Here is a 23,299-nt window from a genome sequence, read left to right on the forward strand (position 1 = left end):
AGAGAGAGAGAGAAAGCCTGTCAAGGGAATACATGTTTATAAGTGTAACTATATATGGAGACGTTAGAAAGTGTGACTTTGGTTCTATACACTACCTCATTGTCACTGTGTTAAAATAAGTACAGAAATTAAACCACTTCCTGTCCACATCAGAAGGCGTGGCCAAACCTTTGCTCATGACACATTACAGTTCTGTACTACAGATACTAATTATTTCAGACTTTTAATATTAAACTTGCAAAGGGATCTTACCATTTCTTCTGTCCAGACGGAATTTTTTTTTTTTTTTTTTAAATGTCCTGACATATTGTGTTTTCTTAATCATATAGTGAAAAAGCAAAACATGAAATAATATTTGATGCTGTGTTGTGCAAAGCACAGGTTCCCAACCCTGGTCCTTGGAGTAGCCCCTGTCCAGTGTTTTTTGTAGTGTTTTATCTGCTCCCAATAAACCTGATTCAACTAACAGCCCTTCCTGAGCTGCTGGTGGTATGTTAGAACGGGGGTGGGGGGGTGGGGCAAAAACCTAAAATGTGCAGAACTGAGGAAGTCTATGACCAGACATGGGAACGTATGTTCTTAATAAGGAGATTCATAAAGATAGCAGATTCAGAACCTTAAATGTCTCAAGTCTTATAAAGGAAAATTCATATCTACATCTGTGTTTCCAGAACATTCCCAGATGCTCTTACATTCCATACTTCCCCAAATTTCCCAGGCTTGCAACATAACCATGTTTCATTTTAAATAGACAATGGTGGTAGCTTCCACGTGGTTTCACTATGTTGACCGAGGCAGCTTCCAAGTTGTTGAATCAGCCTCGCCTTTCTTTTCAGGGGACGTTTGAGCCTGGAGTGGAAATACCCCGGCAAAACTGGAATCATCCAGGCAAGAGCTAGGAAATTACACAAGATTTCAACCGAAGACTGAAATGTCACAGTGTTACAACCTGGAACTGAAATGGACTTCATTGGGATTATACTCTAGGTCATGAATCTAGACATAACAGCACCGAGTTTAAAAGGCACTGTAGTTGCATGAGTAATGAGCGGCCAGTGATTACGAAGGAAAAGTCTTTCCAGTCCACCTGCCATTTTCAGGTCGTACCGGAACAAAGTACACGTTTTCTATTTCCAGCATTTCTGCATTTTTAATTATTTACTGCCTTTGTCCTTAATTTTTTGGAATCATGGAGAAGAAACATATCGTAATTTTGGTAGTGACAATGACAATATAGTAAAACCTGAATAAATGAAAATGAACATTGGCGCATGTTTTTAAAAAAAAAAAAAAAAAAAAAAGAAAAGAAAAAAAAGAAAAAGTATAACCATCAGGGGAAAACTGATATTTTTATGAGACATTATACGCTCCTTGATTTTATTTGTTTGTCAAATACAGGAATAGTCCATGTACAGAAGAACTGTATTTTGAGTGAAGAGCTGTACAGTATTTACACAAAGGCTTGGTTTTCAAAAGAAGCACAGTATTAGATTGTTCCAAAATAATACTCATAATACAGACAACGGACAAACAGTTAAAAATGAAACAAAACAAAACAAAAGATCCTATTTAAATATTACTAATACATAATTTTTCCCTAGTGGGAATTGAATGCTATAGTTAGCTCTTATTTTCATGTCCATCTTCTGAAGAATGCACTGAAATAATACAGTTTTGCGTAGCTGAAAGATATTTTATTTCTTTCTTTTACTCTTTTACAGACAAAAACAATGCCACGTGTCACCGCCAACTCTTCATGAGCCTGAAGGAAGACAGCTCTGAATTTGACAGCACGTCGTTTTTTGGCGTATGGCATCCGAACATAATGTTATGAAATGAATAATGAAGCATTGCTGCTTTATACTGTATGTGCAAGCTCCTGTTAGAAATGTCTTTATATAAATAATAGAAATGCGCATATAGCTCTCTCGTTTCACTCATGTAGCGTTAAGTGTTACGCTGTTTAGCATTCTTTTCATTGTCAGTTTTCCTTTTGCACGGCACTCCTCACTCGTTTATAAAGCACAACCGTCACTCCTCCACTCAAGGGAAGAAAGAAAAAAAAAGGCAGAATAAAAGTTTGTAGTCTTAAAAAATAATCTGTGTAAAATTCAAATTGTAACAGACTTCCTCCTTGCAATGTCTTTAAATTCCAAATGCTCAAAGTATTTCCAAATCAACGCGTAAAATTTGTACAGTATTCTACTTCAGTCAGATTCAGGTTCTGTTCACCTGTCAGTTAGCAAATTCATCGCAGCGAAGGGGGCAATCCATCGATTCACCTATCCCCCCCACGTCACGTCTATGTATGTGAATAAGTTCTCCGTCTTGCCTTTAATCCGTTTAGCACAAAAACTATGCCCTCATTGACTTCAGTAACGAAGTGCTGATTAGTTTACTTGCCAAAGGCTACCTGCTGAAAGGTGGCTCTATTGCCTGGTCATGTATCACAATCGTCTTTAGAAACGCCTGAAGAAAAACAATAAGAGAGGACTAGTGGGGGGGGCATGTGAAAACAAATCCAGGTTCCTTTGTTCCACGAGAGCCTCTGCTGCATCCTTAGGGCTTGTCTTTTGTCTCTCACTGGCCCCCCCTCTCGAACGCTTTCATTCTGTCAGGCTTTGGCACTGAGGGTCATCAGTTCTAAGAAGGCGTTGAAGAGTGTGTCCAGCCAGCTCTGATTGGCCATGCACTGCTGAACAACCTCCTCTTGCCCAGGATCTTCTGACGCCTGTTCTATAGTGTTGGTCTAAAACAAAGGCAAACAGGGGTCTCACAACATTTCCCATGATTCCGTACTTTTTGATTTTCTTACTACAAACACTCTACCTGAATGAGAAGAGAGATTGTGTAGGTGCTTTTTTTTTTTTACCTCTTTTTTGCAGATTAGGAAGGTGTGGTATTTGTAATGGTGCAAAGAATGGTAAAAGCTGTAGAGTCGACACGTCTCTGTTGACAGCTTGATGTCCTAAAATGAGAAAAGGTTGGGTTAGAGTACATAATCATAAAATCTGATTATTCTGACAAACATCAACTGAAATATATATTTTTTGTACTACTGTTTTTAGCTCCTGTTATAATAGGATTTATATTATATGTAAAATAGGCGGTAAAAAAGCAGGAGTAATCTGTATTTAGAAATTTAAGCTTGATGCATAACTTCCAGAATTTCTGCCCCAATTCCACCTTCCACCTTCCACCAAGCGTGGACTGGCCTATGAGGTGGGATAAGATAAAGCTGTACCAGAGAAAAAGTTATCCTTGTTTTCCTTGTTTTTTGTCGTTTTCAGAGCTCAGAGCAAGTCCAAAACAACCAATCACCAATCTGCATGACGTTACTTTAAGAACATACTGTTGATCAAGTTTTTGAGTGAGGAAGATACCGAATAATACTTTATCTCACTATTCAAAATGACAAATACAATCTCCATAACTTAAACAGGGCTTTGAGAAAGATTTCCATGTTTGTTAAGAGAAATTGACCCAAGCTATGTTCAGACCAACAAATTGTATGACCTATCTGGTTTGAGCAGAAAATAAAAAAACACCAAGACTGTATAGTATGTACAGTAATGTGCAAAAGTCTTAGGCATTTAAAACATTTTAAATACTAATTTTGTCATAGATGTTTATTTTAGGACTTCTGCTTTACTGGGTCAGTAAACAAAAAAAAACATTTTAGATTTACAAACTTTACTTTTTGGAACCAAAATTAAATGTTGCAGAAAAAATAAAAGAAATATAGAAAAATAACATGTTTGTCATGTCACAGCAAACTAGCGACTCCATTTCCCAGAATGCACAGCAAACTACAAACATGGCTGCCGTCGACGACTACAACTCCCAAAGTAACACACAGCCGCTTCACCGTCCCCTGAGGACTAATCAGACACACCTGTTCCCAATCACACCACACTATAAAAGAGACTTCTCACCCCCCAATGTCTTTGTGTAGTAAGGTGCTCAGTCGCCATAGTCTCTGGTGTTTACAAAGCCATGTGATCACGTTGTTATTCTGGTTAGGATTCTGTTTTTGTCCTTGACCTTGATTTCTGCCTTACCTGCTCTAGACTTTTTTGTTTACCTGATCACTTGACAGCTGCCTGTCTTTGTTGTTGTTTTTGCTTTACCTTCTGGATTATATGCTCTCCAATAAAGCTCTTAACTGCGACTGCATCCGTCCAAATTCTCATTACATGACAATGTTACATAATAGACCACTTTTCAGATAAAAAAAAAAACAAAAATTAATGCTGGCTGTCAGGTTTTACAGGCAGAAAGTGTGACAGGTTCTTGTTTAGAAAAATTTACCAGCCAATATTGTCATAAGACTGCACAAAACTGACCTGAGACTACTGATGCGTTTTTAAAGACAAGGGATTCCGCCAAATATAGACTTTGTTTAGTTTGATCATTTTTACTGTTCTTTATGGTAGATTATTTAATTTTTGTTATGTAGAAAACATTTAATTGAAGTATGTTTGAAGGCATCTTTGCTTTACAGCATTTTGTTACATGTGCCTAAGCATGTCATGATAATGACCTTATCGACGTATCGTACGATATACGGACATGACCTTGATCATTTCTGCAGAGCTCGTTGCCCGGTATGTTTACGTGCATGTTCGTTTACATAAGAATGAATTTCAGCAACATCTTAGCCATTTGAGATGCTTCGGTCCTCTCGTCTGCTCTAGGGCTGTCGAATTAAAATTAGAACTTCAAACATTCGTCAAATTTAAGACTCAAACGCACATTCGAAGGCAAAAATTTGAATTTAAGATGTATAGCAAGCACTAGCACAGGTTTGAATTCAAACATACTGTTGAAAAAAAGGGCACGCAAGACATTAACACGGCACTGACAATGTTTTTCGAAGAAGAAAATTCTAGAACGAGTAGTTAGTTCTTCGATAATGTCGGGGTTTGAGCCGCTTAAGCTGCGTGAGCTGAAGCTGACCAGTGAATGAAACTGAAGCGATTTACTAGCGGGTTAATTAACTCACCCAAACGCATCCTATACACGAGATTAATCAGACTTTTACACAACATAAACTTAATATTACAACCTGCTTCTGCACAAAATGACGTGAATTTCCTACAATTGACGTTTTGTTTATTTTTTCGGTTATGTGGTTTTATTTTATTTATGTTTAATTTATTTAGGATATTTACATTCTAATTCCAATGTCTGAATATTCTTAAGAATTAAAAGTACATTGCACTTTGAAAAGGTCTACTTGCATTATTATGCTACTATATTATCATTAAGTCTATGAAGCAAACCGACACCTGCATCAATACTACATTGGCATGTAGTACAATCAACCTGACAAACGATCATATATTAAAAGGGTGATCTTAAACTAATCAGAACACAGGCGTTAACGTGGATATTTAAATGAGATGACTTCAGGTTCACGTTTTGTCCGAAAGCAAATACCTGTGGTTTGGGGATACTCTTCTTGACACGGTTCAGAGTTTTTCGGTTATAACACTCCCCGCCAAGTTTGACCCTCACAGCCCCTGAGTCCAAGGGCTCTGCCGTTATCTGAGGAAAAGTGTTTAGGGCCTCCTTCAGGGGGAGAGAGAGAGAGAGAGAGAGAGAGAGATAGAGAGAGATAGAGAGAGAGAGAGAGAGAGAGAGAGAGAGAGAATGATGCATGAAAAGGACCAAACATCAAGGGTAGATCATTTGAGAAACATAGTAAGGGCAAGGTGATACCTGGTGTTGTGGGTTCATGCTGACTCGCTTCAGAAGCTTCCTCTTCTGCTCGCTAAGAATGCTGTCGATCTTCCGCATTGGAGGCAGGTACAATTCATCTGAAGATGGACAAAAAACAAGGAATAATATTAAAAGAGTTCAGACTCATTTTTGACACAGAAAGCAATCGGTCATCTTATAACGCTTGCATACCCTCTGTGTCCTCCAGTGCCTGTATCATGTCAGGGTCCAGAGCTGTACTGACCAGCATCTCCACATAGCTTCGGTACATCTCTCGCATAGCTCGAGTATTCAGGCCTGCTCTCACAGAAACTACAAGAAACAAACCTGGTTACACATACACACTCCCACGCACATAAAGATAACGCGTACTAAAGATAAAGTGCTCACTCTCATCATCGCTGGCAGAAGAATCAGACTCGGATGATGAGGGCACTTCTTTCAGCCACTTCCTTCTCTTCTTAGGTGGAGGCTCTGCCTTTACTTTTACTGACTGCTGTTTTGAGGGCCGTTCCATCTTCCTCTCCACTCCTGCTGCCCTTTTCTCTTCCTTCTTCCCGTGTTCTGTAACAGCTGCTCGTTTCTCTGCCTTCTGGGGTGCAGGAGGTGGTGGCATTTTCTTTTCTTTGTCTTTCTTTTCTTCCCGCTCCTTAATTTTCGTCACCCGTTCCTTCACCTGCTGCTCTTTCACCTTGACGTTGTTCTTCTCTCTGGTGTCACGCTGCTCCTTCTCTTTCACCTTCTCTTGGTCTTTGTCCTTCTCATCTCTCAAAACGCGAGGCAATGTTTGATTGTTAGGAGGTGGGGTCATCTTTGGGACTGGGTGAGACTGTGACTGCCGTCTGCATGGTTACAGGAGATGAGTCATTTAGGTGTCATACTAAACGTTATTGAAAAATATATATTAACTTTGAGCATGCTTATAGGCAACAAAATCACTGATACAACACTTGTATATAAAAAAAAAAAAAGAAAAAAAAAAAGAAAAAAAGAAAAAAAAAAGAAAAAGAAAAAAAGAAGAGGATGTGTTCTTTTTTATATTTAACTTGCTGTAATGCAAGGACGTTTACGTACCTGAGTGTCACAGACGGCCTGTGCCAGGGCTTACGACTGCAAACTCTTACGTAGTCTTTCTTATTCACATTCTCCAGGAATTTCACATAAAGCCGCTGGTACCGTTTTTTAGCATCGCCAAAGTAACCAAGATACTGAGGGAGGGAAGATAACCGAAGAAAAAAAAGAAAAAACTAATTACATGATCATCAAACAGCGCAAGTGAGATCGGGTATCATAAAGACAAAAAATGTAAGTAAAATAGTTAACTGAATAAAATGAGAATGGCTAAAATGGTACATCGGATCCCACGTTTTTCTGATCAGCAGATTATTACACTATTAACAGCTTATGTTTCTGATATTAAACACATGTTTGGAATTGACGTACATTGCTAGTGGCACAGAACTGTCTCTGTCCATCTTTAATCTCTGGTGCAAACTTCTGAAGAAGAGCTTTCTGTACACGCCAGATGGGCGGAGGCTCCCGACCTGTCTGCAGGGCCAGCTGGAAACAAGGAAGAGAATTGAAAAATAGAATAATAATCTTCAGACAAGAATAGTATTTATTAACAAACATGTTAATACATGCATACCCAACTGTGATAGGTGGAACAGCAAGATATTTGCAGTCACAAAAACAAAATACATTCAATATGTTGACTATTCTACTAAAGCAGTTAAATATAACAGTTGCAGTCAATTGCAGTATGTATGGTTTTGACATACCATGGCAAGTAATACATTGACTGAGGGGCATATTTCAGAATAATGAAAGAGGTAATTACATTTTTGTGCTTTTGCGGACTACTGAAGACAGCATAGATTAACACGAACCAGATTAAATTAAATTAAATAAATGAAATAAAATATGTATTTAAGCCAGGGCCTTTGAACATGCCAGCTTGAAAGTGGAATACACAGAATAGTGCTGTGCACTGAAATATAACCACTAATACTGTATGCATTAGGTGTTTTGCACATAAGTTTTTACTTCTTTAACGTATGCATGCCAGGGGATTCAATTCTGTCGTTATATTATAAGAACATGTTTAAAAATAAGCAGAACCATCAGCTTCACCCAAAAGACAATGGAAAAATATTGGCCGAAGTATGTACCTTAAGAGTTTTGATGTCTTCTATCCGTACCACAAATTCATCCCTTTCCCTAAAGATACCCTCTCCTCCACTTTCACTCTCATCCTCGTCAGTGTCTCCTGTAATTGCAGCACCGCTCTGTTTCTGAGCCAGGTGTAATGGCAGGATTTGTGGTGCTGGGGGTTCTTCTGGGGATGGAGGAGCTGGAGCAGGCTGCTGAGGTCGAGGGGGGCTTGGGGGTGTGGGTGTCTCAGAGGGTGGAGGAGAGGCTACAGGCAAAGGATGAGGAGGAGAGAGAACCGGTAAGGAGGGGGCAAGAGGGCTGGCTGGAGGTGAAGACTGCTGAACTGGAGGTTTCTGTGGTGGAGATGGGTTGTCTTCCAGCTCAGGAAGGGGTGAGGGGAGAGAGAGTGGAGGAAGAGGTGGTGGAGAGGGTGAAGATGAAGATGCAGGGGATGATGGAAAGAGAGGTGGAAGCGAATGGGGAGCTGCTGTTGGAGAAACTTCTTTAGGTGAGTCTGTAAAGGAAAAGGATTATTAACAAGTTTATAACCACACCACAACCTATGAACAATAACACAGATGACTACTGGCCTAATGTAGTTACACTCATTAAAGAGGAAATTTTATAGAGTTGCTAGCTGTCAACCTATCTGAACTGAATTTGCTTGTGTCCTCTTTTCATACCTCCTACTTTTGGAACACTCAGCAACTCCATTTCTGAGACCTTCTCTTCTACTCTTTTGTCTTGCTCCTCTTCTTCGTCTTCATCTTTCATTTTTTCCTCTTCAATCTCGTCACCCTGCTCATCTCTAGATAATATGGCAGATTCACTAGACTCTGCATGTGTATGTGAAGAAGACTGCATGTGCATATGTGTTGGGGTTTGTGGGCTAAGGGAAGGTGGTTGTTGTGTTGGTGTCAGTGGTCCAGGAGGAATTGGAGGAGGAGGTGGAGGGAGAGAGGGAGGCTGCATTGAAGGGGTGCTTAGCTGTGGAGTGTCATATAGAGCAGAGATGGCTGAGGAGATACTCTTTTGGAGGTCTTGGTTTTTCCCCACAGAGTCTTCTTCATCTGAGGAAAAGGATGGAAGTGTTTCCAGATTCCTCTTCAGTTCTTCATCCAAGCGCTTGCAAGGACTTGGGCATCCACCCAAAGACAGCCCCCCATCGCCTTCACTATCCCCATAACCAGATGATGCTGTAGGTGCTGGTGGAGGTGGTGGTTGAGGAGATATAGGATGGATACCCCCACTTTTTCCTGGAGATGAATCGCCATTCCCAGAGCTGCTCCCCGGCCTTTTCCCACATTTTAGAAAATCCAAAAAAGAAGCCACAAAGCCAGTCTTCTCAGAATCCTTCTCTTCCTGAAAAAGGGCAAAATACATGAATTAAACACAGGACGAGCATGGGCAAATGAAATACAGCACACAGGTATTAAGGCTCACATGTAAGGTAGTAAATACATTTGAGGGAAAAGCATGCTTATTTTTTCCTCACATCTTGAGTTTTGGCCTTGTTCTTGTCTATAGGTCTGTTCATATCAGGCACTCCTGGTGTCCCTGGACTCAGACCCAAAGAAGGGGCAGAGCCAACAGAACCATCTGAGAGGGCTGGATCAGTACCAGACAAAGAATCTGTCCGCAAGAGGGCATCTGAAGATGACATGGTACCAATAGGAAGCTTGATCTACAAAAAAACAATAAAATTAGACATTTACCAGACAAATGCACTTGGACCTTAATATACCTTGTCATCAAGTAAGATCATAAAATATTAAAGGAAAATAGGGTAAATCCTCCTTCTAAACTTGCCTTGATAGGTTTGATTGGCTCTTGGTGCTGTTGTGGCTGGTGATGCATTTGCTGTTGCTGCATGTGTTGTTGATACAGCTGACTCTGATCTTTGTTGTCCATCATAGATTCATCTCGCCTGCCTCTGCCTCTGCCTCTACCTCTACCCCTGCCTCTCTCAGGAATATATCCTGTTCCACATTCTCCCATCATGGCCCTGGAGTGGTGGGGCTCAGGCAAAGGGCGTATGCGTGGGCGGCCACGAGGCCTTGGGGGACCTTCCCGTTTGGGTTTGGTGGGCTTTCTGCCTCTCTTTTTCGGTCCATCGTGGGGAAGTAATTGTGGAGGTGGACCAAGAGAGGGATATCCAAAATCCAAGTCACCCATTAGGGGACTCATAGTTCCACTACCAGATTTCCGACAGCTGGATACAAGGTCAGGAATCAGGTCAGGAAGTCTTCGGCTATTTAGTCGAATGTCAGCAGGAACATCAGCCTTATCTTCATCATCCTCAAATTCATACTCCTGTGCATAGCTCTTTTTGGGAAGAGAATTAGGATCAGGTCTCTCCTTCAGCAAGTGGAAAGAACTGGACTTCAGGAGTTTTTTGGGTCGGGATGAGCAGAAGATTGGAGAAGTGAGTCCTCCTGATCCAGAACCAGATCCTCCAGAACTTACCAGCTTAGCACCAGATCCTTCCCCAACATTTGCACCACTTCCCATTCCAAGGCTAGTTGGCTGAGACTGGATCAGTCCAAGTTGCTCTGTATTGACTGTTGATGGGAGCTCATGGGTCTTCAAGGAGTCAAGGTCAAGGTGCATGGTTCCATTGTCAGCCTCTGTAAGATCGTGGCAATACTGCCCATAATCTTGATCGCCAGGGTGTCCAAGCATGTCATAGCTTGCACCTGTATCATCCCCTCCACCTTCTGCAGTTGATTTTATGCCCTCCATACCTTCTTGTCCTGCTTGGGCTTGAGAAACTCCATCTTGACCCTGCCCTGTTCCCCCAGAGCAACTTGACTTGTACTCTTCTGGGCAGAACATGTCCTCCATACCAGGAAAGAAAGAACGCTCTTCATCTGGAAGGAGAGAGTCTGGGAAACAAATGGATGTTAATGGAACAAACCTCTGGTTCTGATGCGACTGATTTTGATTTGTATTTGACTTCACTGCTGAGCCCCTAGAGTCAAAGTGATGGTCACCTTGATGCTGCTGGTCAAGCTGAGCTTGAGGAAGCTGAGAGGAATGGGAGGAGTGAGACTGCTCTTGTTGCTGTGTAGTTGCAGAGGTTGACTGAGAAGAAAGGTGGTGATGGCTCTGTTGAGTTTGATGCTGAGGGTGAGCATGGTGGTGGGAGTTAGGGTGTTGAGCTTGAGAGGGTTGCTGTGATTGGTGGTGGTGATGTGAAAGGTGATGTCCATGGGAGGGGGTAGATAAGCCCAAGTCAGGATCAGAAAGATACGAATGTAACTCAGAGGGATGGTGTTGTGAAGGATGATGAGATGAAAGTCTCTGTTGATCCTGTGATCTGTGTCTCTCAACACTTCCTCCAGTTCCAGCTCCAGAATTGCCTCTGCCTCCCTCATTTCCTCCTCTATCGTCCACCATTCCTCCTTCCTGACTTGAAGTTCGAGAAAGGGAGCGCTCCAGCATGTCCAGAGAAGACACTGTGTTGGATTTTGGATGGTTCTGGTCCTGCTGTTGAGAACCATGGCTATAGTGACTAGCAGCTTCCAAAGCTTGGGTCTGGAGTTGAAGCTGTAGTTGAGATGCCTGAGGCTGGGAATGGGTTTCTGCTGCTGTAACTCCACCTGCTGCTTCCAATAAAGCCTGCTGGCTGCCAGGGTGTTGCTGTTGCTGAGTGTCTATTTTGCTGCGGGTTGTGTGTGAGAGCACTGACTGTAACAAATGAGGAGGCTGACGGGACTGGTCTGTTGGAGACTCCATTAATGTTTGAGATTGAGATTGATGCTGTTGTTGCTGCTGCTGTTGATGTTGTTGCTGATGAGACTGATGATGTCCTGATTGCTGTTGGTGGTGGTGCTGCTGCAGATCAGGTGTCTTGCGAATGTAAGCCATATCTGCCGACTCTTGGGACTTCTTCTGAAGATCCATATGGGGATGAGAGTGCAAGTGCGAATGTGTAGGTGTGTGTGGAGCGTGTTGATGGTGAGAAGATGGATGTTGCGAAATAGAATGCTGGGAATAAGGATCACCCCGACCATAGTGGACCACTGAGCCCATTGAGTCATGGTGATGATGTGAATGGGAATGAGCTTGATCTGGGTTCCCTCGTCCTCCTCCATCTGTGACAGATCTGCTGCTCTTCTGCTGCTGTTGTTGATGTTTGTGTTGTTGTTGCTGCTGTTGATGCTGTGTTTGGTGTTGTTGCTGATGCTGCTGCTTTTTTAAAGACATTTCCAACTGACTGTCCAGGCCTGCTCCATTCCCTGTTCCAGACACTGGAGCATTTGATGTGGCACTATGAGTTCGAATAACACTTTGAAGATGATATCTTTCCTCTGAGCTCTTTCCCATCTCATAGGATAAACCCTTGCTTCCATCTTGGGTTGGAAGTACCGGTGGTTGTTGTGTAGACTGTGAGGAATGATGGCTTTGAGGGGGATGATGATGGGACGCTTGAGGAGTAGGACTTTGAGCCTGTAGTAGATGCTGGATGAGGAAATCATCATCATCATCATCCTGTTGTGGTCGAGACTCAGTCACACCAAGCAGGCTTGTATCAGACTTGGTTTTGGGAGGTGCAGAGGGATGGTACGATTGTGATCGAGGTCCTCGGGTGTCTGGGTAGCCTTGTGGGGAGGGTAAGAAGGAAGGTGAGAGAACAGATGATAGGTATTTGTTGGAACCTGTTCCAACAGGTGACTGAGCAGGTCGTGAAGGAGCAGGAGAATGCAGACCTGGGCGAATGATTCCAGAGTTACCAGATGGAGATGGGCTGGAATCAGGGATGTGGTAAGACCCTCCTCCTCCAGCCACATTATTTCCACCTCCTGTACTGGTACTTCCTCCATTGCTGCTTCCACCGGCTGTTCCCCCACTTGCCCCTGAACGTAAAAGTGCAGGAGAGTGTCCTGAGGCAGCATAGCCCATGGAGGGGCTTCCAGCTCCCCCTAGTGATGGAGGCAGTGAGCCATAACCTGAATCTGTCCCATAAACTGATTCTGCTGAAAATGACTGGCTTCCCAGATTCCCATATCCTTTCGCTACTCCAGATGTCCTGGCTGAAGGGAGATCATGTGTTTGTGGGGAACTGAACCCCGCATATGACTGAGATAAGTGTGAGGGGGGCTGGCTGGGAGAGAAAGATTGAGGCTGCTGTTGGGGTGGGGTCTGGCCTGTCAGACTATTAGATGACTTAACTGGAGCCACTGGAGAGCCATAGCCTGAAAGACATCCTTTGGGAAGGGTCTGTTGAGAGGAGTTGGAGCTGGGAGCAGGCTGGGAATGTGTTTGTGGAGGAGGCACGGACTGGGTTGGTGGCTGCTGCCGAGAGGATGCGGAGGCAGAAGTAGAGCTTGGAATGGAGTTAGACTGGCGTGCACCGGCAGATGCTGAAGAGGAAGAAGATGAGGAGGAGGATGATGAAGCAGAGGATGCAGAAGGTGGTGTATGGGGAGTTCTGGAGGACGACCCAGAGCCAGAGGAAGAGTACCCACTACTAGAACTGCTTTTTGCTGCTTTCCCAGGCCCACCAGAGGATGATGAAGAGGAGGACCCATAAGAAGGTTGGATAATGGGTCGGTACTGCTCTGTCCTGGGGGAAGGCTTATGGTCAGACGATGGGCTGTGCTCTCCCAATGGACTGCAGGAGAGACCAGCATGACGGGGATGAGGGGCCTGCTGATACCCAGACACGCCACAACTGAGGTAATGTTGGAGGGGATGAGGTGTGGAGGAGGAAGCTTGTGCTGGCGAGGGACGCTGGTAGTGCTTAATGACACTGTCTTGTCGTGGTACAGTTCGCTCTTGGGAGGATGGCTGAGGTGGAGCTGGAGCAGATGAAAACACTGATGCACTATATAACTGTGAGGACTGGTCTTGAAGCTGTGAAGACAGCAGGTTAAACTGGTGAGACTGCAGATGGCGTGCAGAAGCTGAAGCTGCTGAGGATGCCTGAGCAGAAGTAACACCACTACCTCCACTAGGATCATGGCTCCCACGGTAGGCTGCAGCAGCACCCTGAGATGACAACAAACGATCAAAGCCCAGACTTGACTGAGAGGGCGTCTTAATGTGCAGCAAAGGATCATGGGGAGACAAGAGGCCGTTTGACGTGGGGCTGAATGTAGGAGTGTCCTGTAAAGAGAGTGATGGGGTCACGCCAGGAAAAGAGCGTCCAGAAAACGAAGCTGGGTGCTGGTAGGCTGATAAGGCAGAGGATGATGGGAATGACCCAGAACCAGGAAGGGCCCCAGAGATGAAAAGCTCCGCAGGGGCAGGTGTGTGCATTGCTAAAGAAAGGTGAAAAAGGACAAAATACAGAGATACACGGAAGAAATGAGTATTCAATAAACATAAACAAAACAAATAACAAAGAAATTCCAATCCTTGTGGGCTCTGAATAATCTATAAACAGAATTCACAAAATAACCAGAAGAACCACAGTATAATCAGAAGGCCTATTATCATTTTCAAATATATGGCTTATATGTTTTTGCTATGGTAACAGTGTGCTAGCTAACTGCTCTAAATGTTTAGTGATGTGCCCATTATTTCTATCTATCAATTTGAATTTACCACTCTTCTATCACATTAGATCTTACCAGTCTGCCAAGATGGAGTGCGGAACTGGGAGAGAAGAGAAGAAGCAGAAGGTGGTGGCTGTGGTCCTCTGGACTCCAGAGCTGAGATCAAGTTCATAACAGAGGGATCTGGGCCTGAGGGACTTGCATGGTGAAGCCCAGCATCAAAAAGCCCAGATAAGCCTATGAAACAGAACACAAATTTCAATCAAAGTTAAATCAACAAATCAGAGCATGCACAAGTGGTGTTCACAGTAGAGGTCGACTGATTGATCGGTTTGGCTGATTAATCAGCACTGATAACCGATTGATGGAACTATCAGTTATCTGCAAAAATCCACACCGATAGTTTTCCCTGGTTGCGTCCGTTGCAGGAGCGGCTGAGAAGGGACAGCTGTCATTATACCGTGCCTCTACAGGTGAAATAAAACTATCATTGATGTATTTTTTTATTTTTAGTTTGGATGCCTATGTCTAATTATTTGTTATTTGGAGTGTTACTTTTTGGTTCAGTTTGGAGGTATATCTTTTATTGGCTTGAATATTTATTAGTAGTTAACATATATTATTAGTATTTATACATGTATTTAATAAAAAAAAAATGTACAGTGCATTTTCGTGGTACAATCAGTACTGTTTATTTTTGTAATAAAGTTCAGCAGTAATTTACTTTGAATTCAGGCTGCTCGATTATGGCAATAAATCATAATCACGATTATTGTGGTCAATATTAAGATCACAAATATTAAACATGATTACCCTTTAAACTTGGAAGCATCATGCATTTATTGAACTTATAAAAAAAACTTTGGATTGTTTTTTTAACAATATTATATATATATATATATATATATATATATATATATATATATATATATATATATACATACATATACACACACACACACACACACGTAAATAATGTAAAAAATAAATTAGATCACTATGCCTCGATGCACTAACGCTTGTTTTCTTTTTCTCGCAAACAGTCTCTTGTTTCTTTTCATGTACTTTTCCGCATCTCTTTTTACTGTATTGATGACTCTCTTGTAAGCTAGAGGAGCAAGTCACGTGACGCATTTCGGCGAATTTAACTTTAAACTTCCTTAGCCAATGAAATTCTGTCTCCTGTAGTTTCTCACTATTAGTGAACTCTAGAAAGGAATTGACTGCCTTTAGACCAGCTGTCATGATGCTAGAAGAAATGAGCCCAAAGATACCAAACGTTATTTCTTTTTGTTCCACGTCAGACTCCTTGAAACCAAATGGTTTCCAAACGGCTGAAATGGTTTTATCTTTCTTGTTGACCAAAGGCCTCTCTTTCTGTCATCTTGGCTCGAGCTGAACTAAAAGTGCCACAGCCTGGCAGGGAGTGAGTTTGGCCTTTAAGGGAGGGGCGAAAGCACACCGCTGTAAAGAAAAACGACGTGCGGTTTTTAAAAAGACAAAACAAGAACACTGCGGAACGGAATGCAGCACAATAATCATTTTATCTCGATTATTTTGTTTTTATAATAGTCAAGAGGCCATAATCGAAATTGAAATCGAAAATTCGATTAATCGCACTGCCCTACTTTCAGTGTTGTGTTTTCATTCAGTATCGATTTTAAAAAAAACTATCGGTTGATGAATCGATTATCGGCAGGTTCACCTCTAGTTCACAGCCAATACAACCACCTTGCTTTTGTCTGTAATACATATTCCTGAAAATTTACAACTAGCATAAACGGTTATAAACTTCAGTAAGGGGTGAGTCATATGACTACATACAATTGCTACTGTAAGAAATATATCATATCATGTTACGTTTTCTGAGAACATCACGGGTGTTGTCAGTACTTATCTGACACTGATCAATTACATGTTTCATAACATAAAGAAGAGACTGATGATAGAAACGCCTGTAACAACTAATGGGGCTCGCACATGGAATTGTAGAGCTTCTCCACCGAACAGCATAGTTTCACAATAAAACCGAACCCAGGACTATTGGCGTTCCTGCCTGGTGTGTCTGTTACAGAACCCAACCCATAAAACTACGAGGAGTTTCTCTAGTTATCGTGCCCTTGAAGGCTATCGTGTGATGACTATATAGGTAAGTAGTACTCATTGCACACCATTTCAGCACTACAAATAGCGCATGGCAGGGTATTCCACTCCCGCCTCTTCCGCTGTTACTGCCTTCCCTATTTATCATGTTTATCATATCCTTTTTATTATGTTCCTTTATTTTATTACATTCATATTGCATTTCTTCTATTTTTACTTTGTTTATTATCTTTTTTTTTTTTTTTGTACTACATCTATATATATATTTTTACTCTCCTCTACTCTTGCTTACTTGCACAGTCCCGGTGTCAACCACTCAGCATTTCACTGTGCGCTGTACCCTGTATCACTGTGTATGTGACTAATACAATCAAACCAGGCATCTCTCATTTGAAGTTCACAGTCATTGAAAAGAACTAGCAAGCATGAGGTACAACATGTTTGTTTTAAAGGAAGCACACATGCACACATGCACACCCAAAGGCGAGTGTGATACTTTCATTTTTAGTAAGCAGATGAGCAAATGTTCATTTAATGGCTGCCCACCGACCAAAGCGTCACAATTCTTAAATCTATCGTGGAAATATATGGTGCGCTCTGCTAATATTGGCACCCTTGGTAAATATGAGCAAAGAAGGCTGTGAAAATTTTTTTAGCCTTTTGATATTTTGTTTAAATTTTTTTTTTTTTTTTTTTTTTACAAAAATACTATCAAACAATTGCAAACACAACACAGGCTTATCAATATGTATATTTATTAAATATAGGTGTGCAACAATTAATTAAACAATTAAGTGGCACCCCTATAAATTCATATGAGAAAAATATATTTGAAGTATACTCCCATTGATATTTTAGGTTTCTTTAGTGCACCCGGGTGACTAGGAACAGGAAATTGTTCAACCATGACTTCCTGTTAGGCCAACTTCCCTTAGTCATTCATAACAATGGGTAAGACAAAGGACTGTAGCTGTGATGTGCGGCAAAAGGTTGTTGAGCTTCACACAATGGGAAGTGTCTATAAGAAAATAGCACAAGCGTTGAAAACGCCCATTTCCACCATCAGGGCAATAATTAAGACGTTCCAGTCAACTGGAAATGTTCTGAATCAACCTAGAATTGGACGGGTGTCTATATCGTCTCAACGCACTGTGAAGAGGATGGTTTGAGTGGCTCTTTAATTTTCTGCCACAGGACCTGGACATTTTGTTAGGAGACATGGCATCATGGACTCATCAAAATGAACACAAAAATGGTTTACTGACCACAAAATCAAGGTCCTGCCATGACCATCCCAGTCCCCTGACTTGAAACCCCATAGAAAACCTGTGGGGTGAACTGAAGAGGAGAGTCCACCAGCGTGAACCTCGAAAGTGTGAAATATCTGGAGAGATTCTGTATGGAGGAACGGTCTCAGATCCCTCACCACGTATTCTCCAACCTCATCAGGCATTATAGGAGAAGTCTCAAAGCTGTTATCTTGGCAAAGGGAGGTAGCACAAAGTATTGACTAAAAGGATGCCAATAATTGTTGCACACCTATATTTAACGAAGATATTTTTTTTATATATAAACCTGTGTTTTGTTTGAAATTGTTTCATATCCACGAGAGCAGAGTACTTTTCTGAATTGTCTGAACAAATGATCAAAAGGTTAAACAATAAAGACAATTTTTCACAGACTTCTTTGCTCATATTTACTAAGGGTGCCAATATTAGTTTAGGGCACTGTATATTCATTTGAGTGCATTAGCAGATGACGCAAAAACAAAAACAAAACAACAACACACAAACACGAGCCATACACCTGTAGCTGCAACTCAAATGTCTCTCTAGCATTCAGCTCCTTTACGTTACCCTGTGTACGAGGCAAACAAACTGAATAGAAGGTCATTGTCAGTGAAGTCAGTGTTTTTACTCATCACAAGGAGGAAATGGAAAATCAAGCTAAACAGAGATAGAAATCATTACACAAAGTAAATAAGGACACTCGTATCACAGACATTAAATTGCACTTTTAAAAAATGATGGTGCTCTTAAACCTGGCAAAAAAAATGGTCTTTTGAAAAGTCTGTCACTACTAGCCTTCTAGTGAGTTATTGTGCTATCTGAGACATGACCTCACCCTGAGACATTAATCGGAACGTGTGATCGACTACGCGCGACCAGTTGATGGCCTGAATTATTTTTAGCTCCACCTGTAAGTTCTGCCTCCGCTCACATTATACATGGGTAGGAAGAGTACCGAAATTCAGCAAGGGTACTTAGGTACGGCACAGCTCCTGTGGTAGTGAAAATAGCAGAAACAACGTGGAGGATTATGGGTAATTGGCTCATCTTAACCGTTCTGCAACCCTCGATGGAAAAGCCAGTTACTAGAATTCCAAAAAGAGCACAACAAGTAGTAATGCAGTGTCACTCACCCAGACTCCTCCCAGCTGCACCCCACGCCCCACCCTGTCCAGAGCTGCCCGGATGGTGATTGGTTGCATAACCTTGTAGGGGATGGGGAGTAGCGTAGGCTTGCCTGTGGAGGAGTTCAGACTCTGGATGGGAAGATCTGGAGCTTCCATACACCAAACTGACAAAAAAAAAAAGTATGTAAGCATGACAATTTTGATATTATAATTACAGAAGTTTTAATTGACAACGAGGTTAAATCTCATGCAAACGACTGAGATTATGTCACTACTGTATGTTCAGTTCACTTCGATATCACTCTTATTATATAGGAATAACAGTAGCGTGGTAATGCACATACACAGACCTTTATCAACATTGAGCAGAATTAACTGTTTAAAAATAGCTGTTATTAAATTAAATAACACAATTCTGTACTAATATACCAAGTCTTTGTGTTTTAGCCAGAGTTATTACTGTGTTACACAGAAAAACAGCTAGTAGACCAAAGACTTTGTCCAAGAATAATAATAATTACATCTGATTATATTGTATAACTGCTTAAAAAATTAACTTTGTATTCATCAACATGTCCTTCCTAACTGACTATCTATGTCCTTACAGTATATACAAATGTGGGCGTATAATCTAATGGTGTTGTGAGGCGATTGTATAATAATTGTGACAGGTGTTATTGCAGGTGTTTATGTAATATCTATATTATTACATATAAACGGTATGCCCAAAAGTTTGTGGACACCTGACCATCACAGCTATATGTGGTTCTTTCCTAAACTGTTGCTACAACACTGGAAGCACAAAATGGTATCGGATGTGTTTGTGTGCTGTAGCATTACAATTTCCCTTCACTGGAACTGCGGGGCCCAAAAACCGTTCCAGCATCACACGGCCGTGGCACACAAATCGAAATCCATGACGACATGGTTTGCTAAGGTTGGAGTTTAAGACCTCGAGTAGCCTGCGCAAAGCCCTGACCTCTGAACACCTCTGGGATGAACTGGAACTCCGACTGCACCCCAGGGATCCTCACCCGGCATCACAGCCTGACCTCCAAAATCTAGTGGAAAGCCTTCCCTGAAGATTGGAGGTTATTATAACAGCAAAGAGGTGACTAAATCTGGAATGACATGTTCAACAAGGACACATTGGTGTGACGGTGAGGTGTCCGCAAACTTTTGGCCGCATACCGCGCATAAATTATTACATTATATCTAGAGGCGACAAAAACAAACAAAACAACAACAACAACAAAAAACGCACCAAAGGGTCTTTGAGATCCAGACGTGCAGTCTCGCTTTCGCGTGTGAAATTCTGCACAAAACTCGACGTGAAAAAGAAATCTAACCGGGCAAAAATTCAAAGCTGAACATTTTCTGAAATGTCAATCTGTCAAATGTCTTTTGACACGACATATGATTATTGTTTTATAACAAGGTAACAAAGCATATGCAAAAGCAAAAAAAAAAAATTCAAAACCCATAACTTGATCAGATTCCTGTCTGAAACCGTGGCAGTATTCATTCACGACCTGAACACAGTGTGTGAGCAAGAACACACACAGCTGCTCCTGAATTCTCACATTAGATTTGCATATTTTTTTTTTAATAGAGCATCCCTGAGAAGGATATCCTGCACATTTGCATTGGACTAGTATCAATCTAATATCCTGAGACTGTTTAGATGTCCTAACACACCTAGGCTAACACACCAAGAGTGCTAAGACTAGAATGGAGGTAGACGGCTAACAGATTAGCAGCATTAGCATCTCCAAGTGGGACGAAAACACTTCCCCGCGATGGCTGGGTCGATTTGGAAAACGAAAAAGATCCCTATTTACACTCTTCCACGCGTTATGTGTTCAGGCTTTGCCCGCAGGAACAAAGGCTTCTGTGCTGTTCCAGTTGCAGGCCTATATGCGACAGCAGCGGCCACCATGATGTTGCTAGCAAGCTAACGTCAGCTGGATGCTACACCACAGCTATGCTAGCTCGGATACATATTCTGCTTCTTCGCTCTGCAAACGTGACAATTATTTGATGTGTTTTGTTTGTTTTTGCATGTTAAATATGCCGGAATGACGCCTGTTGATTGGTTAAACACACACACACACACACACACACACACACACACACACTTCATACTGCGGCTTAATGCTAGCATGCAGGTAAAACTGCAAGTGCAGGACTGTTCATCCTTTGAAACCCGTCGTGCATTTCTCACGCATCATCACTGTATGGTACTGTTAGTGCTTTATTTATTTATTTATTTATTTATTTATTTATTTATTTAGCCCTTCCACCAGAATGAACTGGGCACTAAGTAGGATGCTAAATCAAACGTCTATCAAAGGGACACTTGTAATAAATCCGGGTGTACAAGATTTACCCCGCCCCCCATCTCCATCTCCCCCTCCCCTTCTCTTCTTCTTCTTCTTTACCCCTCTCTCTCTCTCTCTCTCTCCATCTCTCCGTGAGTCTGCTCTTGTGTTACCCGCACATTAGGCTGTCAATCACATTCCTCTCATTTCCACCCTGATTGATCTGGATAACAAAAATAAATAAATAAACAAAACACCCCCCCCCCCCCCCCCCACACACACACACACACATTAAGGACCAGCGTCTTATGACATCCCACGCAAATGCCTCGTCAGACACGGATGCACAGAGCCGAGTTCATTATCAAGACCAATCACCACTATTCTCTCCACACACATACACACACACACAGCGACATGACGCTGTTCTTGCAATGCAAGCGCAGTGCATGTTTTATTATTGCAATATGTATTGTTTTAAAGAAATAAATAAACAAATATGCATATATAAATTTTTATATATATATATATATTTTTACCTTGCTTTAGCCGATCGCTCGTAGCTCCATCCGGCTCCTGCGCCCAAATCCCCGAAACCTGCACCCGGGTAATTCCTGTCCATTTCTGACACGGATGGAGGGATGATCGAACGAAGAAACAACACGATTGAGAGATAAATAAATACGGACAAACCAGATCCCGGGTGTGCAAAGTGTTCGTGCAACGACGCGATCGCTGCTAGTCTGCGATCATATTCTAGCTTGATGAGAAGCGACTATGTGGATAGGAGTGAAGAAAAAATAGCATATTGAGAGAGACAGAGACAGAGAGAGGGAAATGGAGGGGAGGAGAGTGAGAGTGCGTGATACAGGGGGGTGTTCACTAAAAAAAACCACACACACACACACACACACCTCACTTCCTTTTCGGTTTCAAAATCAGCTTAATTAACGCCATACCAGCGATATAAGGATTGAACAATATAACCCGGGTTTGCCGAGTAATGCCTGATGCACGCGTATGACCGTATACGTCCTTTCCCTTGTCTCTCCTCCCCTTTCTTCACTCGGGCTGCTGCTTTATTGGAATTAAAAAAAAATGGAGGAGCAGCAACTACTGCTACGCACACGCTACATTTCGCCCCCCTCCCTTTAAAAAAAAAAACAATAACACCACAAACTTACCACAAACCCTATGAGTAAAACGTGCGCGTGAACAGCTTAGCTCCCAACGCCCAAAACAAGCGTTTAGCCCTGTGCTAACGTTGTAGCAAAAACCGCGAGCTAAGCTAGCTCTGTCGACGCATCAAAATAAGACGGTTTGCCGCTCGGTTTCTCCAAACGGCTCCACCACGGTTCCTCTCCTCCTCCTCCTCCTCCTGCTCCTGCAGCTGATTTTGTACAATTATTTCGTTACAAAAAAAACAAACAAAAAAAAAAACACCGCCACGAATCGAAGAGGACCGGTTTCGGTTAGACGTCAAGAGCGAGGCCTGCTTGCTTTTTTCATAATATTAGTCATTTTCCCCCCTTGAAGACGCCATATTTGAAGGCGGCCGTGCTACTCCTCTCCCTCCTCCTCTCTCTCTCTCTCTCTCTCTCTCTCTCTCTCGCTCTCCGTCCCTCCCGCCCCTCGTGCGCTCGTGCTCCAACTCGCGCGCGCGGTCTGCTGCTTCTCCTCACAATACTCCTCCAGTGAGTATCAGCTATAGGTAGAGAGAGGAAGTGCAAAACCGCATACTACTGAACCGAATAGTAAGCTCCACGCCACCACTTCGACATATATTATCATATGAGTGGCGTGTAGTACTTTGGCACTGTGGCTGGTAGTGTCACCTTCTTGTGCCTCTTGTAAAACGTACAGTAATATACATGTTATTAGCAAACGTGTCAAAGCACCCTGTCCTGTGGTGCTCTTGTGAAGTCTCCCAAATATTGTCCAGTCCTTTTGAGTTGTTTCCAAATCATCTCAAGAAGGTGGATCACACTTGAACCATATCCACGCGCTGCTTGTGCTTTGACAGAATGTCAGACGTTGACTGGAATGGATGTTGGGATGGGAGTTTATAAGTGATATCA

The 23,299-nt window shown here is 42.2% G+C and overlaps 1 protein-coding gene across 6 annotated transcripts; it reads right to left on the reverse strand.

Moving 5' to 3' along the window:
• Positions 1–1,345: 1,345 nt before the first annotated feature.
• Positions 1,346–22,815, reverse strand: prr12a (proline rich 12a). Of its 6 annotated transcripts, XM_017483557.3 has the most exons (17): positions 22,406–22,815; positions 21,761–21,845; positions 19,880–19,978; positions 18,907–19,064; positions 14,457–14,618; positions 9,688–14,144; positions 9,374–9,562; positions 8,562–9,240; positions 7,896–8,392; positions 7,168–7,284; positions 6,799–6,932; positions 6,115–6,566; positions 5,917–6,036; positions 5,725–5,822; positions 5,443–5,574; positions 2,873–2,968; positions 1,346–2,749 (listed from the first exon to the last, which is right to left on the reverse strand). In XM_017483557.3, exons 2-17 carry the CDS (start codon positions 21,841–21,843, stop codon positions 2,615–2,617), a joined length of 7,608 nt encoding a protein of 2,535 aa, XP_017339046.2. In that variant the 5' UTR covers positions 21,844–21,845; positions 22,406–22,815; the 3' UTR covers positions 1,346–2,614. The 6 variants fall into 6 exon arrangements, with proteins under 6 accessions (XP_017339046.2, XP_047015170.2, XP_017339045.2 ...); XM_047159214.2 differs by lacking the exon at positions 19,880–19,978; XM_017483556.3 differs by having other exon boundaries at positions 21,761–22,815.
• Positions 22,816–23,299: the final 484 nt, after the last annotated feature.

This window comes from Ictalurus punctatus, chromosome 13 (assembly GCF_001660625.3).
Source record: "Ictalurus punctatus breed USDA103 chromosome 13, Coco_2.0, whole genome shotgun sequence".
Classification (NCBI taxonomy): domain Eukaryota; kingdom Metazoa; phylum Chordata; class Actinopteri; order Siluriformes; family Ictaluridae; genus Ictalurus; species Ictalurus punctatus.